At 31.7% G+C, this 17907-nt stretch overlaps 1 protein-coding gene across 1 annotated transcript; it reads left to right on the top strand.

The window, feature by feature from the left end:
- Positions 1-5742: 5742 nt before the first annotated feature.
- Positions 5743-16710, top strand: LOC128155469 (uncharacterized). The gene is made up of 3 exons (XM_052817188.1): positions 5743-5849; positions 10046-10207; positions 16332-16710. Exons 1-3 carry the CDS (start codon positions 5771-5773, stop codon positions 16595-16597), a joined length of 507 nt encoding a protein of 168 aa, XP_052673148.1. The 5' UTR covers positions 5743-5770; the 3' UTR covers positions 16598-16710.
- The last annotated feature ends 1197 nt before the right edge of the window (positions 16711-17907 follow it).

Raw genomic sequence — 17907 nt, 5'->3', positions numbered from 1 at the left:
AGTGCAATATACTTTTTGTTATCTGAATTTATTAGTCCCTTACCGGTAAATCCAGAGGGGACGATAAGCCATAAATTTAGCGTTTCCCTTTTAACTTTTTACACCGGGCGGTTTTCAATATACCCTCGATAGTACGACGGTAATGCTCCAGTCGCATCAGCACACGTCCAATCGTCCGATTACCTGATCACTAGCGCCATCCTAACGCATTATCTCACAACACTCGCTTTCATTGTACAACAGTCGCAACATAGATCGCAAAATTTAATACAATTCTTTCAGCAACAGTCTAACTTTTTCGGTAGCACGAATACTATGTCGCTTCTTCTCGTGCGCCAATTAAAAAGGGGTCTTTATTACTTCACTTAATTTGCATTCATTCTATGTTTTTAGTAGGTAAATGCACCAAAGTTTAGTGTGTGGCGTTATATTTACTCCTCTTTATTTCTCATATATACGTTCGGAAAACTTGTAGCAGCATGTCTTATGTCAGCATATTAAAGAGCAGATTTCAGCCCTTGTTCAGTATATTTAAAGAACAAAAGTTACCCAGCTGGTGTCCCCCGTTAAAGCATGTGGACCTCGGGGGTTTTTCAGCAATCGATTTAAATTTGCTTGTGAATACAGTTATTTTATTAAAGCATGAACAAATGGTCTTGAGCACGATTGTTATTAGTTAAAATGATATTTATGCGTCAAAGTCAATGAACTTTTGAAGTCCTAAGATTTCAGTTTACAAGATAAGACAGATTTCTTCCTTCGTTTGCCACATTTCATATTATCTCATATTGCACTTCAAAGAAGAAATCAATGGAAATGATTAGGCATTGAAACGAAAAGAAATTTGTCACTCATTTTTGACACTTATTAACTATGTATATAGGAATCAAACTGTGATGTCACAGTCAGCATAAATAAGCATAAGCAGTCACATACTGACTGCATATGAAGATAAAAGAAATATACAATATACAGGGCAAAGAATCATGAAGCAGACTTAAAGAATCATGCGTACAATGGAATGCTGTTAAAATATGTCTTTACACTTTATGTAGTACGTTGATAGGTACATATACCAATTTAGAGCGTATTTAAATGACATATTTTAACGTCATGGATGATTGAAATTTACCTGGCATTGTTCTATAGTTCAATCACCTGGCTTAAATTGACCCGTAAATGACGGTTAGCAGAATTTTAATAAATGTTATAAAAGATAAATGAAAATTAAACAAGAGCCCGACGGGCCTTAACGGTAACCTTAGTACCATAGACCATGCATAGACCGCTCGAGGAATAACATAAATGCATTTAATCAAATTTCATTCTGGAGTAAACAGAAAATAATTTATTGTAATAACGATCACCTCTTTGCCTGATATCTTTCAAAAAAGACCATGGAACGCATAATTTTGGCGAAAAAATTAAGATCATAATTGCGTGCATGACCTGATATTGTAAAGGTGCAAGACCGTTTCCTTTTCCCTAGTTTTTAACCATAGGGGTAAGGGTGTTGCTAAAACGCGGAACGGAAAGCAGAACGGAAAAAGAAAAATCTTATCTAATGTTATTTACTTGATACATTTGTTAATCATGCTAAAAACAATATACTTATATAATTTGTGATTTTTTTAATTAAAGATTAGCAATATTTAATATTGCTAATCTTTAACATTAACCATTTAGATTATTTATTCAAGAATCATTATTTCCTCAAAATTAACTGGACATGCATGGCCATTATATTATGTCCCAAAATATCCTTGATTCACATTTTGCTGAATAACTCGATTTTCTTTGAGAAGCATGGAAAATTCTTATTATTCCTTCTTGAAAACGTCCTCTCCAGCTCATAACCTGGTTTCAATACACGGCTAAAAATAAGTCAAAGGGGTTTTTCATTTCAACAGACCCGGATGATAACGTTGTAAAATTGAGCAAGGTCTTCTGAGTGACTTCGAAATGGAGAAACGATGTCAACATTTCCCATTTTTAATGTCCGTAAGAAATCTGTTTTCGATCCTGTGATTTTTCCGATTAAAAAATGATGATATGTCAATGAAGTTTTCTAGCTAGGATATTTCCCGTTACATCTATTTCAATTGCATCTTTTACAGGCGTGTGTATTTTTTTTTAAATCGTCTAAATGTGCTGCATGAATATTTTGGGTTCTACTGACTATAGTCCCAATGTATAATCGGAAAAAATCAAACTAGAACACTATTTAAAACATATAATTATATATATCTGCAGTAATGAACAACTGACAAGTTATGCAAACGTAAACAAATTGCATTGCTAAATGTACTAGTTTCACTAAGTACCGGGTAATGTATTTTAATTTTGAATTTCGTCAATTTTCGTACGGTTTAATTTCATCTCGATGATACTGTATCGTCTGTATGATTTCAGATCGTATAAAACACTGAAAATTCAATGTTGATTTACGATGTACATCATATTTGAAATATAAAAATACTCATAAAACACATGAAACGTTTCCACTAACTGCGCACGTTACGCTGAAATGCCAGCAATACTATATAAGAAAAATAAGTAAAAAGTGATAACCAATTGACTCGTTTAATCATGTTAATATTTCATAATTCGTATACATTTGTTTTTTCCCGTTTCGTACTCAACTAAAGCCAATTAAATACAATGCCATATTTGATAGACATTAATGAGAATATTAATAAGACAGCAACAAGTTGATAATCATTCATTAGATATGACTAAACGATACAAAGTAAATCGTTTCTGGCCAGTTTATACTTTTTTAAAGTGAGGGGGGGGGGGGGGGGCTGGCGTACTATATAACTTCAATTTCACTCCTCATTTCTTTATTTTTATATCAATTTTTTACATACTCCCAAAAAAGTGGGGGGGCCAACTCCATGATAAGTCTATTTAAGCCCCCTGATGCTACGTGCCTGAGTCTAGGACTTGTCCTATCCTATTGTATCCGATGCAACAAAGTTTTTAAGATTTTATATGGGATCCCTACTAAGGCATACATTTCCTTTTGAAAGAAGGCAATAGAAAATGGGTAAGTTGATTCAATAAATTCGCCTGGAAAAAATATGTTAAACGTTTTAATTTTAAACTGATTTTTATTCATTTCATCTCTTCAATCGCTAATATCTTAAGAAGCTAATAAAAAATAGTCCCGATGATAAGTCAGATTCTCTCATTTTTATAACACTTCACTTTATTAAACCTTACACTTTTAAGATGCACATTGAATTAAGATTTCAATGAAAAAGATAAGAAATCATTACATGGCTTCAACGTGACATTAAGACTTCGTCACAAGTCGTCTAAGAGACACATTCCAATTTTAGATTTTTTTCTGTTTACTTAATTAGTTTGTGAATAACATATATATGTTATTGTTGTAAATATTAGAATCTAAAAGCAGCTTTGAATGTATTTTTGAAGTATTCTATAATTGTATGTTAGCCAGACTGAGCTAAAAGTCATATCGTTTATCTGTCTGTTCATCTGTATATTTTATACGGAAATTGATTTATGTTCAAATTACTTTTTCTCTAAAGGTGTCACTGAAGTATTAAATTCTCCTTTATAATCTTATCAAAATTGCGAAAACTTTAGATACATGTTATGAATTTAAAACGAACTTCTGGGAAATTCCTATCGACAACTTTTTAACAACATTTTATTTACAATGTACAGTAGCAAATAAAACCAGGCAGATGCATCTAGCAATGCATAAAACTTTGTTTAGGTCGAGGTTACAAATGTGCTCAAAATCAAGCCCGGACCTTTGACCTCTGTCGGGAAACAACACGCATCAAACATTTAAAGCAATATGAGCTGCAATTTTCATGTTGAAATTTTTTTTTACGAAAATGATATTTTTTACTAAAATGACAAAATATATCATGGTTTTTAAATTTTTGTTAGCCATATTTTTGTGGAAAAGGCCGTTAAAAAGCCTTAATTGGAGCAAAATTGAATTATTGTCGTCCTGTACAAAAATTGATATGCTATATATTCCTTAGAAGAGAAATCTTTCTTCTTACAAAATTAATTATTTTAAAAATCTTATTTATCATTAAAGCTTAAGTTACATGCAGACTTATCATTCTAGCAGCTTTTTGCAGCAAAAAAAATTCGAAGAAATACAGCTCATATTGCTTTAAATGACCTCACATTATTAATAAACAGGAATGGTTAGACATCTTACACGTTGTTTTTTTTATTTCATAAAAATCAGTCCATGTCGCGGGCAAAACGCTCCTTGATTCAAAGCATTGTTAGTCGTTTATTATTTCATTGCACGGCCTGTCCATTTCAAAAGGAATATTGAATCTTTGTTAATATAATAATCGTCCTGATATTAACTAAGGAGTCCAGGTAATAAAGAGAATTCGGAAATTATATATATATATAATTACTTTGCCTCAGCCATTTTTTGACGTTAATCTTCGGTGACACTCTTTTGTGACACCGTAAATCACTTGGCCAATTCAACCAAAACATAGCACATACATTTATTATCTTTGGATCGGTGATTTAAGATTTAATCAAATCAAAGGTCAGAATACTTTTCAAGTTGATCACACCAATAACAATAAAATTTTTCAAAAACGAAATAATCTTTTTACACAAAGACTCAGGATTTTCAAGAACCCTTATGAAGGTTAAAACTTTATCGTAAAAATAAAAGAAAATAGGTTATTCTTTATTTTTTTTAAATATAGATTATTTTTGTGAAAAAAAACCCACAAGTGATATATTTGACTTACTTATACAGAATATACCTGCACTTGCTAAGGGGCGGGAAGGTGTGTCCATGTTTAGAAATCTTCATAAATCATTTAAAGCTAACAAAAGCCACTTTGTAAATATTTTCATTCTTAATTAAAGTGAGATAAAGCAATCACACTATTTGCAAAGTTATAATGTTTAACAGGAAAACACTAACATTTTGTAATAATGTTGCTTTTATTAATGGGGTAAAAATAAGAGACAAACAAGAAAAAATGTAATTGAAGATACCGCATTTAACCACAAATGACACTACTGATTTGTCTGATTCTTGCGTATCTATTTTTGGGCTGACCTTTATCTCACCCCATTATTTTAAAGAGCCAGATGTCCTGTTATGGAGTAGTATATTGGTTTGTGTTGAATGTACGTTCGTCATTAATGGTAATAATATTTAGATACAAGTCAGCAAATTATCAATTTAACAACATTTTACAACATAGTAAGTTACATAACAATATCTTTTATTCCTTTATGTATTTGCTATATTGAATTGCTATGTAGCAGCATAACAAACTAAAAAGTGGGTTTTAGATTTGTTATTATATTGATACTTCGATATTTTTTTCAGGAATTTTCGCTTGCGTGAAAAATGAGTCATAAGAGAACAGGATTTACTTCACTGAAAATAGCGTCGCTCGTAGCTGGAGGGATAGCGATCATTTTCCACATCACGGCAGTGGCGTATCCGGAGTGGGACGGAATAGATGCTCAATGGCGTCCAGTACCACATGCACCAATAACATACCCTATAAAGGCTTATGGTTCCTTATGGGATTTTACTCTAGTGAAAGACGGTTCAAGAAAAATGTTTTTCAAGCCTTCTCTCCAACACTTGACCGACACAGGCAAGTTATGCTACTTATGATAAAAGACAATCTGTACTTTATGTTTGTAAATTATTCTCTTGTTGTCATTATCTAAAAATCCTTCAGCACACGCACCACTTGCATTACCTGTAAAGGCTTATGGTTCAATGTGGGATTTTACTCTAGTAAACGACAGTACAAGAAAGATGTTTTTCGACCCTTCTTTGCAACACTTGACAGACACAGGCAAATTATGCTATTTATGATAAAATGTAACTATATAAGTTCTTGCTCTGTACTCTTTGTTTGTAAATTAATATCTTGTTGTTTTCATTATCGAAAAATCAAACAAAGTTTTTCAGGGTAAAAAGTTTCAATTTAAAATTATTCGCATGCTCAAGTACAAAATACCTCTTTAGATAGTTTAATGGACATGTCATTTTAGACTGTAATGATTTTCTTTAGAAGAAAAGCGCTTTATCAAAATAAAGAAAGATGTCCATATCTAATTTAAAGGTAAACAAATTATATAGACGTTTCCTTTTCTAAATAATTATAGTTTATATGGACACAAACCAATTTTGGTAGATTTTATGGTTAATTTGTTGACCTTACAGCCTCCGTAAGCTATACACGCTATAATTTCTGTTGATTTTGAATGACGGTAAAACACTCACATATAAAAGAACTCAAAGTCCGTTTAAATAATAAGTAAATTGCAATCTTTATGCTAAATTCCATCTAGATGTAAACTTGTATGGACTGTGGACCTAAATCATTCCTACAATAGTAATTTATTTTCTTGACATTTTTTAAGAGTTAGAGCTTTTAAAGTTCAAAATTAATCAAAAAATAATGTAAAAATCGAATTATATTTTTAGTGGAGATCAAAAGTTGCATGATTTCTTTTTCAGTTGAACATAATGAGGAAAAGCGTTCTTGTGAGATTTGAAACTATATCTGTATAAAGATTATGCAATAGTTGTTCTATGCAAATCAAACTATGATACTTATACATCTTAACTTGCCTCAGACTTTCTCCGGAAGAGCCTACCGATCTCGGAAAATCAAGAATGTTAAATTCACATTGAGATCGAGAGTCGCCATTTTCACATGTATATAAACTGCATTAGTTCATTTTACGGAGCTGGTAATGGTGTTAAAAGACTATCAGATGCAAGTTAAGATACACTATCAGTAGTAAATTGCATGAAGAATTTAATGGTACCAATTGTTTTATATAATTTGCCTATAAATATGGTTAATCAATCCAAAACTAGCGCATGCAATAAATGCACGTTTTTTTTCAATGGGTGGCACTAAGCTCCCAGGTCGTCCATCCGATTTTTTTTAGACTGGAAGCTACAGACCGTCAGCAAGGATATTTACACTCAAACGAATAAAAGTAGTCTTCAGGGAAAAACATAATTATGTCATTGTTTAAGGGAAGTATTCTCATGTGCGTCCCTGATTGTTCACCCATTTGTGTTTTTCTTTTTTTATTATTTGTACTCATATAAAGGACCAATTTATCAAATATCCTTTTCCGCGTGATATAACATCATTACAATTCTGAAGGTGTTTACCTTCAAACCATTTATGTACAGTGGTCTAAAATTAGCTTTTGGTATCACATAAGATACTGATATTCGAAAGTAGGCATGATTTTCTTGGCATGATTTTTTGTTATTCAAAATTTGATATTTACATGTTTGTTAGGTGATCGAAATCAGCATGAGTTTTGTTTAGAGCATAAAGGTAACTATTATGAGTTAAGGGGACCTAACCTACGAATTGAAATAAAAAAATTAATCTTTATGTATTAGATGGATTATAGTGCATTTTGAATAGTTGACCAAAGTTTGCATTGTAGACGTCAAGTAACAAGAGAGATACAAAGATAGAAATACTATTATTAATACAAAGAACAAGTCTTATATTGGTTTACTTTACATATAATGGTAAGTAGGGAATTGCCATTTCTGTGACAAAATGACTCGTAGTAAACAAGATAAATGGATTTAATATCTATCTTCAAAACTAATATTATCAACAGAAATTATACCAATAAAATATATATGTAAACAATAACAAGACCAGCTTTGTACACAAAGCGAAGAATTCCAAACTTTGAATCTTGCATGTAACTCAATATTTGACTTTCACATTTTAAGGAGACAATATAAATATACGTTCATGTGTTATTAACTATTGAAAACATTAAAATTTCACGCTCAAATTGTGTCTTAATCCCTAAAAAGTATGCATTTTCAAAGTTTTTCAATTTGTAGTTTTTTTAAAACTTTCATGACTCATATGTAGTTGCTTATTTGTGAAGTGGAAAAAAGAAGATGGGTGAATAAGGCGTGTAATATGCCCATATGAGGAATGATTAAAAACTGTAAAAATAAAATATCATTAAATCTGATAAATGTCTAAAAATAATAAAAAAAAAAACTGCATATTTAACGTAACATCGGTTTGTAACCCTTAAATATTTTAAATACTTGTAATAGGTTGATTCATACTGGCGTATGCTTGTCAAAACCTCCAAATAGTGTCATTCTCATAACTTCAATGCCTTTTTTTATAGAGTAGGTATGAGCTCCATATTTTTGTCATTTAATGGAATTTAAACCGATTTTTATCGACAAAAATGTGGAGAGATGACCCAATATACTTTAAAACTGTCATGTTGTTGCCCATCAATTGAATGTTTTAGAAAAATAATGCCATAAATTCGTGGCCAACGTCTCATAAAGCATAAAATCATAAAGAATTTATACAACGCTCTTTGTTGTAATGAAATGGCTTAGTGGTCAGAGCACCAGACATTAGGTAACTTTATAGAACAAAGGTTTTTAGGTTGTGGGTTTGATACCACCAAATCATTAGGATTTATTAATTTTTTTATCTTTTTTTTTTAATATTTCAAACTGAATTTAGTAAGAAATTACCCTTTTGTAAACTCGTATTATAACATATCAAATTTCATTGAAAAATCTGTTCAATTTGAAATTGTATTTTACGACCAAACCAAATGGGCAGTTGTGCCATATTATTCCCCCATCTTTTTTTGTTAACATGTTTTTAAGTAAGTCAATTTAAAATGTCAATAACATTACCAATAAAGTTTAACAGTTCCTTACGAGATTTCACTATTAATTGAATAGTTTAAAAAATATATTTTTTAAATTAAATGTTACATGTATATTGGATAACATAGTATAAATTGTGTGATAGTTTGCAGTTTAAAAATCGAAAAAAAACCTGAGGGTGTTTGTGATTTTAAAAGATTTTTTTTATATCTATACAACTATATTAAAATAATAGACTCAAAATTTTGGTCTTATATACCGAAAAATCGGAAGAATACTGTCTTTTGTTTTATATATTCTAAACGTCATTGGTACTTGAAGATTACGAATTTGTTTTTTTTCTCAGTTATGCTTCGATATATTGCATATCGAATTAATACAAAGTGGGTAAAATAATACTCTTTATTTTATCTCCTGTAATTTTGCCAAGTCCATTGAGTGTGCGCTGGTAGAAATTTGGGAAAACAATTTACTGTTATGAACAATATAGTTTCTTACCGTCTATATATGCTATATAGTTTAAATTTCCTTTGTTCCTTTATCTCTGAATTATAAAGCATAACATTTCGTTTATAAAAGTTCAGAAATTGAAATAGTCGTATGTTACCTAGATTTCACAGAATAATACAAACCGGAAGAGGAGGTGTATCGCCTATGCAGTTCTCTCAGAGTGCTTGTTATAATATGTATTAGACAGCTTCTATAAGTTCGGGAAAATTCAAGACTGTTCTTGTTAGTTTTGAGGCCATCATCTTTTTAGGCTTGCGTCAATATTTTCTTGTTTCATATTATTTAAATTTCGATTATTTAGTTAAGAAAATTAAATGCACTAATTTTAAGAAGTTATTTTATACATTATAGGTAAATTTTACAAGCCAAGCCAATTAAAGGGGCGTGGTCACGATTTTCGTCAAATTCCATTTTTCTATTTTTATTATTTACAATGCTTTATAAATGCATTTCTAACGATCAAATGAAATTTGACAGTCAGTCTTTAAGTTTTAAGCAAGATACAGAGCTCACAAATCTGTTTTATGTAAACAAGGCTCGTGCCCTGTTTTTGTTTACATAGTTCAAGAATTGTAAGCTCTGTAACTCGCTTTTAACTCAACAAATGACACTCAAATTTTGTTTGGCTATTAAAAAGGCCTCACTGAAGCATTTTAATTATTCAAATCGAAAAAATAATTTTTGACCAAAATCGTGACCATGCTCTTTTAAGATTTTTAGCCAATCAAATACTTAAATTAATGAATTCTTTAATGCTGTGAAAAAATATGTGGGTATATAAGCAGGGATTCTAAGAAATTAAAAAAAAACAACATAACAAGTTTATATTTACAGCCTGGAAGACTCCCATTATTCTAATGGCAACCACTGGAATTGGATTTGGAATACTGGGAGAGGGACTAATGATTCTGGCAGCGTTACTGATAAAATGTACAACTAGAGTCGGTGTACATGTATGTGTAAAGATGTTAGCTACAACATCCATTTTATGTGCATGTGAGTGAATTCTTTAAGAAAAATATATTAACACTTATTAAGGTAGCTCCCTACTCGTAAAATTCTCTGAGTAAAGTTGAAAAACCGAACTGATTTCGACTTGATACACTTAAATGTCATCAATTGTTTGAAAAAATATACATGTCATCACACTTTTTGAGATGCCAAATAAACATAATCTAAAGCATATTTTAGCATTAGAAAACCGTATTTTTTTTGTTAAAAGTAAAATCTTGTAGGCAGAAATTTGTTTTTCTTGTTTAATTTTAACGTCAACATTATCAGAAAACTAAAATTACAAAAATATTTTAGAATTAATCGTTGAAATAAGAAAAAAAATAGCATTTAGACATACAACTGAGAGAAAAGTCAGAAAAAGAGTTATTTCCCCTTTGCATAGATAAGATATATAAAAATTTGGAAATTTAGGATAAAATTAAGTGCGAAAATATCTTGAACATACCAATAATTCTAATTACATCCATGTGATAAAATTCACATAAAATAAATAAAACTATCTTGCACAATTCTTAAAGAATTCACCGTTTTACAAAAAGGTGTGACATCACAGAACACTGGATCTACTTTAATATCGTTTAAAAACATTTTTCGTACATTTTTCCTTTTTTAGCTCACCTGAGCTGAAAGCTCAAGTGAGCTATTCTGATCACATTTTGTCCGTCTGTCTGTCTGTCCGTCTGTAAACTTTTAACATTTTGAACTTATTCTCTAAACCGCTTGGCCAATTTCAACAAAATTTGGCACAAAGCATTCTTATGGGAAGGCAAATATAAATTGCAGAAATGAAAGACCGATCTTTATCAAAGCGGGGAAGACCTCGAAAATGTAGAAAAAGGGGGGTGCATTTTAAAGATTTTCTCAAACTAATAATCCATTGGTGAATGGTCCGGCGTAAGCAATGATACTTGGGTTGTAAATGTAAAAGATAATCTATTAAGGTTAGGTTTTGATATAATTACAATAATTAAGAAAATTGAGATAAATGAATGTAGAGTTTTAATAATATATTGTCATCTTCTATAGGTTTTCAAAAGGGGTCCCTATGGTATATCAACATTTGATAGAAATTTGTATACATGCAATCATTTCTTTAAAAAAATCAATTAATTAGCTTGACAAATTTATAAATTCTTTTCACTCTTTAATAAAAGGCATAGTATTATATGATCACAAGTCTATTTGGGTACGAGTCACTTGGTTACGAGTGGAATGTAATTTTTCCATATTTCTAAAACGAGGTTCATTGTTTAAGGCAGCCATGATGTATGATAAACGAGTCGATCTGACAAGATGAATTTGTTTGTTGTGCAACAGTTCGCGTGCGAAGGGAATCTTTGAAACATACAATCTACATGTATATTGGTGCCGATTTTGTGAAGTAAATTGAGGCTAAATAGTTCAATGCGTTGACAGTTTTCACATAAGACGGTGGTGTTAGCTTATTTTGATTTTTGTTTCGTTTTCATTATTTATGCCTTGTAACCTGGGAACTATCGCCTGTATTTTGTAATATTTACGTATCAAATCAAACAGAGACTTCAGTAAATCCGACAGTTGACTGTTTACCTGTGCAAATTAAGCAAAATCTGATGTATAATTATAGTACTAAAAATACAATTCATTCTACAGGTAATTCGGTATGATCATTTGCGTAATGGTTAATTAATGCAATGTGTTTTGTTGAGATGCTCAAAATTTTCTCGAGTTTATTCTGTTTAAACAGAGTTTACTATCGCTGACAGAAATATATTAGGTTTATATATGTTACATTTTGAAAAAAAAAAATTGCTCTTTATTTGTTATAGTGCATGTGTCTTATGTTTAATTTTTGTACACAGATCTTAGGCAATTCTTTTTTACCCATTTTAAATGCTGAATAGGATATACCAAGTTAAATCTTAATCTGAATGTAATAAACTCATGTGAACAAAATATGACTCAAACCTAGCAGAATTGTGAGCTCTGCATCTTTCTCAGAATTCTACGATTGACACTGAAATTTTGGTTGATCATTAGAAATCTCTCGCTAAACGTTAAATACTTGTACAGAAAAATTAAAAGATGATATACTGTTACTACCCTCAGCTGGGGCCCCTTCTTTAAACAATGTATAATATGAAACCTACGCCAATTTTAATAGTTTTTCAGACACGATTTAATAAAAACGATACCGTTTAAACAGTGGCCATAGTTCTGACACATTTCTGTTACGGGGATAAAAGTATTATCGCTATTCCTAAGAAAATATTACAGCAGAAAATCATCCTGGTTTGTAGCCATTTGTTGTTTTTGAATAAAGATGAAAATAATAGGTGGGCTTTAGTAAAATAGAGTGATATGCCTGTCAATTCATTGATTTTTATAGCTCTTTAACATGTCACGTGACATTTTTCATTCCAATGTATTCATCAATTAAGTGTGAGTAAGTTTATAAAAGTCACACGCGTTAACGTCAGGTAAACAATAGTCGTTTAATTATAATGGGGAAGACAATTTAAATTTTTTAATGTTTTTAATTTAAGGAATTGAGCGCATTGAGGTACAATTATCTTCTTCACATCTATTGGAATTTTTATTTTTTTTTTAATAAAATACAATTAATATTATAATATATGTATATTAAAAAAAAATACAATAACTAGTAAGTAGTTGAGGAAGAAATGAACCGATATTCTCTGATATATTTTGATAGCTATATAAAGTGGGGGAAGGGGGGGATGGACGAAAATATAGGGAATTTGAAGTTAACAGTGTACCCCTACCAAATGTTTAGTTTTATATCTTGCGTAGGGTTTTCTTTTTCTCGGTAAAAATAGTATTGCATAAAGGGCATGCACAATGTCTAATATTACGTGTATGCAAAAATAAGTGTAAAATTGAATACTTCACAAACATTTTTTGTTATTCTACCGAAGGGTCACGATATCTTTTGAATGCCCATTTAAAGTCATTGCTGCTCAGGTGAGCGATGTGGCCCCACGGGCCTCTTGTTTATACATGTAACCTTTTCAAATTGGAGAATCGGTTATTGATTGTCTGCCTTGCTACACCTGTCTTGCTTGATTTTGGGCTTACATATGTTAAATTGTTAGTCCGTGTGACATTTGCAAATGTTGTGGTAACGTGATAGCCAACGACGCTTTATTCTGGTCGACAATGTACGTGTTTTAATTCAAAACCTCATCGTTAAAAATGTTGGAAACAACCGCGTCACTGCGGCAGTGTTTATATGTGTATATTATATTTCTCTTGGAACATCCAGCCTGGCCATAAATGTTGATTGTCGTTTCAAGCAGACAAAATTGTGAGAGGACACTTTATGTTCAATTTCGTGAATTACTTAATGTGTATTGTTTATTTTTCGATATTGTACTTTTAATATTTTATATATTGCATTTGGTTGCTTACAATTAAATATTGTCATAATGTTTCACTTATTAAACCCACGCTCCGGAGGAGAAAGGGATATTCTATTGACCCTTGTGCGCTGACCGTCCGTAAAAAAAAATCGGTCGAATTTTTATCATCAACTATTCATCGCAGATGCTTTAACTTTTAGCGCACTCTTTGTTTAGAAATGCCATACTTTGGAATATATTTTTGTACCAATCGAACGTCAACTTCCTGTTAAATGACGACTTATATTATTTTTAGGCAGATTTTTCAGACAAACTTTGTTTGTCTAGGCATGCCAGTTTTGTATCAATCGGACCTCATCTTCCTGTTAAATGACGACATAATACTTTTAGCCAAAATTTTTAAAGCTGCTTGGTCCGATTTTATTTGTAATTACAGTATCATAATTTTTTCCATACCAATCATTTATCTTAGAAAGTTATTGACTTTCTCCCATTTACACCAGCATAATCAGTCTCCTTTTAAAGTTAGAAATATTCAAAGTAAATAAAAATAATTTCTCTTTGGGCAAACGAAAAAACAAACCAAAATGCATCACGGGAATGTTTAGAAAAGGAAACCGCTTGGGTTCGTCCCCCGAATGATTGGGGTTATTCAACCCGCATGCTATGCATCGATTGTAAAGAAAGCAGACTTTGGAAATATTAGCGAACAAAACGTACACATGTTTATTTGTAATTTGTCTGATCATTTCGACCTTTATTTAAAGCGATGTCAATGTCGTAATACAACATTACCCGTCTCGTCGTCGGGGGTGAAATTCAACATGAGGCGAAATAACGCGGTACCTTTTAATGTCGTTTGTTTTGTTAGCAAATTTTGTACGTATTTTTCTTTATTGAAATTTGCCATAATTGACGGGTAAAACTACTGCAATGTCTATTATTATACATATACTAAGCATAGCCATCGTTTAAAAGCGTGCATGAAATTTGATATAAAATCGGACCAAGCAGCTTTAAACAAATTTTGTTTGTCTAGGCATGCAATTCGTTGGAATATACTGTAGAATCATTGAAATTCGTGGGGCCAATTTTCGTGAACTGTGACTATTTCGTTTATTCGCGGGGATGTACTTTCGTGGATGCGTCGGTTACTGTTTCAGTAACAAAAATAACTCTTTATAAATTCAAAATCACCAGCCGCCTTCTCAGTCGAATTTCGAGCCGTATTTTCCGAATTACTAAGAGTGGGACAGGTTAAATATTCTTAAGAAATTTTGACGAATATAGTCAACATTATTCACTGGGAATTACTTTTATGGTAATTAGGGCCCCGCAAGGATTGGCGGGTGCCCTATAGTAATCACTCTGTCCGTCCTTCTGTCTGTCCGTCTGTCACTCTTCCGTCCACAAATTTTCTGTTTTTTTCTAATAACTTTTTTCATGGTTGCCCAATCAAGCTCAAATTTGGTATGGTAGTTCAGTAGACAGAAATACATATTTTGATGCTAAGTTTGGTTGTCTATGTCTTCTGGTTTAGAGCTTGGGTGGTGGGGTAGATTCCTTAACTATGCATAATAATGAACGGGCAAAGAGAAATAACTGCTGAGAATGTTACCATTGTATACTTGGAAGGCTGTGCAATATTTGTCTTTTGGGATTAATTAACCTTCCACAGGAAGAAAATCCTAAGCTTTATCTTTATCTGTCACATTGAGATTAATTACTGCACTGCCTGTGTCTGCAAATGAACTTTGTTTTGAAGTTAAGGTCAATTTTGAATGATGTGTAGTATTGTGTACATTCTTTGAAATATGGATTAAAATATATCATATTCATACTTTTTTTGGTTAAAATACCGTACACAATGATTTATGATAATTTCATTGAGTTCTAAAATCAAGATATATATTAAGATATCCTTTTTCACTATTTTATTTTTTAATTATTAATTTTATTTTTTTCTGCCCTTATGCTGTTAATTTTAACAGGTAATCAGATAATAATCCCCTTCTGTCATTTCTGAAGAAAAAAATATTATTGTAAATTTAGAAGAAAAGGATGAGAGAGCAGTACAATTAATCCCCTGGGATTAATTAGCTTGCCTGTTGCAAAAAATTTCGAGGCTTATCTCTATCTGTCATATGAAGATTAATGAACACCTTTGTCTGCAACTGATGTTTGTTTTGAAGTTGAGGTCAACCCTGGGTGATACAATGTATTTGCATTCACTGAAGGCTTGCATTTTATAAAACACCTGTTTAAATCTTTTTTAAATACACATTTAATTTAGTTTTTTTTATAAGACATGAGGTTATCCCTGTTTTATGCAGATACAAGCTAGGTTACTATTTAGAGTTTTGGACATTCAGGAGTTATCTTGAAATTTTAAAAATACACTTGTTACTAAAAAATTTATATTTTTTTACCACCTTATATATATTGCAGTTCTTTACATCAGGGTTATGCCGGGCATTTATTTTCCATCATTGTTAATATAAAGAGGATGGAATTCAAAGTTTTTTTTCACTCCTCTATATTAATTGTCATAGCGGGGCCCTTCCTGACTGGTCAGTTTTCTAGTTTCTTTAGATTTGTAATTTATATAAAAAAAGAATAGGCTTAAAATTACACATTAACTCAACTTTTTTTTCAGAGAACGGCTACAGGTCGCTAAATCTTAGGCAATATTTCATGTTGATCATTATGATACTTACATGTAAAATTGCCTGCTTTTTTCACAGCGTTTGAATGTCTTATGGGGGCCATTTTGTACAAGGATAACTATACTAAACAAGAAGCTCCAAAAGATCTGAACCACGATTGGCTTCTTCCATACGACGAATATTTTCTTCGAGCAGGGTTTTTTCTGGAATGTGCTGCAGGCGGACTATTCCTATTCAACTCATTACTCTTCATTTTGGATGCATTGATGTCGAATAGACAGGACACATCGTCAATCAATCCAACTTTAAATGAGGAAAAAGTGTCGTCAACACAAAGCAAGTAGTTGGAAAGGCGACAAACTCGCACACGTACAGTGGTAGCAGTTGGTAAAAGAAAATTATATAATATACACAAACACGTTTCATTCCATCAAGGATAATTAAATTTTTATCTTTATTATACCCCCGCTCCGAAGGAGAGGGGGTATACTGTTTTACCCTTGTGTGTCTGTCTGTCCGTCCGTCTGTCTGTCTGTCTGTCTGTCCGTCTGTCTGTCCGTCCGTAACAAAAATTTCTGTCGCATTTATCTCAGCAACTATTTATCGCAGATGCTTGAAATTTTAACACAGTGTTTGTTAAGGCATGCCATATCGTGGGATATATTTTTGTACTAATCGGACGTCAACTTCCTGTTAAATGACGACTTTGCTTATTTTTTAACCAAAATTTTCAAACAAATTTTCGTCAAAGATTGCTCAGCAACTGTTAATCGCAGATGCTTGAAATTTTAACACAGTGTTTGTTAAGGCATGCCATATGGTGGGATGTATTTTTGTATCTATCGGACGTCAACATCCTGTTAAATGACGACTTCGTTTATTTTTTGCCAAAATTTTCAAACAAATTTCCGTCAAAGAATTCTCAGCAGCTATTTATCGCAGATGCTTGAAATTTTAACACACTATTTGTTTAGGCATGCCATATTGTGGGATATATTTTTGTATCAACTGGACGTCAACTTCCTGTTAAATGACGACTTTGCCTATTTTTTAACCAAAATTTTCAAACAAATTTTCGTCAAAGATTTCTCAGCAACTATCTATCGCAGATGCTTGAAATTTTAACACAGTGTTTGTTAAGGCATGCCATATTGTGGGATATATTTCTGTACCAATCGGGTGTCAACTTCCTGTTAAATGACGACTTTGTTTATTTTTAGCCAAAATTTTCAAACAAATTTTTGTCAAAGATTTCTCAGCAGCTATTTTTCGCAGATGCTTGAAATTTTTACACAGTGTTTGTTAAGGCATGCCATATTGTGGGATATATTTTTGTACCAATTGGACGTCATCTTCCTGTTAAATGAGTACATGTACTTTGTTTATTTTAGCCAAAATTTTCAAACAAATTTTCCTCTAAGATTTCTCAGCAGCTGTTTATCGCAGATGCTTGAAATTTTAACACACTATTTGTTTAGGCATGCCATATTGTTGGATATATTTCTGTACCAATCGGATGCCAGCTTTCTGTTAAATGTCGACTTTGTTTTGGCATGCCATATCGTGGGATATATTTTTGTATCTATCGGACGTCAACATCCTGTTAAATAATGACTTTGTTTATTTTTTGCCAAAATTTTCAAACAAATTTTCG

This window comes from Crassostrea angulata, chromosome 1 (assembly GCF_025612915.1).
Source record: "Crassostrea angulata isolate pt1a10 chromosome 1, ASM2561291v2, whole genome shotgun sequence".
Taxonomy (NCBI): Eukaryota; Metazoa; Mollusca; class Bivalvia; order Ostreida; family Ostreidae; genus Magallana; species Magallana angulata.
Note: the sequence above shows the minus strand (reverse complement) of the source record. Positions and strands in the feature narration are given on the sequence as shown.

Bases quoted from the DNA above. Each gene is read 5' to 3' on its own strand.
- LOC128155469 (XM_052817188.1), top strand. From the start codon at position 5,771: ATGTGGGATTTTACTCTAGTAAACGACAGTACAAGAAAGATGTTTTTC. The intron at 5,850-10,045 runs GCAAATTATGCT...TTATATTTACAG, and splicing joins GCAACACTTGACAGACACAG to CCTGGAAGACTCCCATTATT. The intron at 10,208-16,331 runs GTGAGTGAATTC...CTTTTTTCACAG, and splicing joins AACATCCATTTTATGTGCAT to CGTTTGAATGTCTTATGGGG.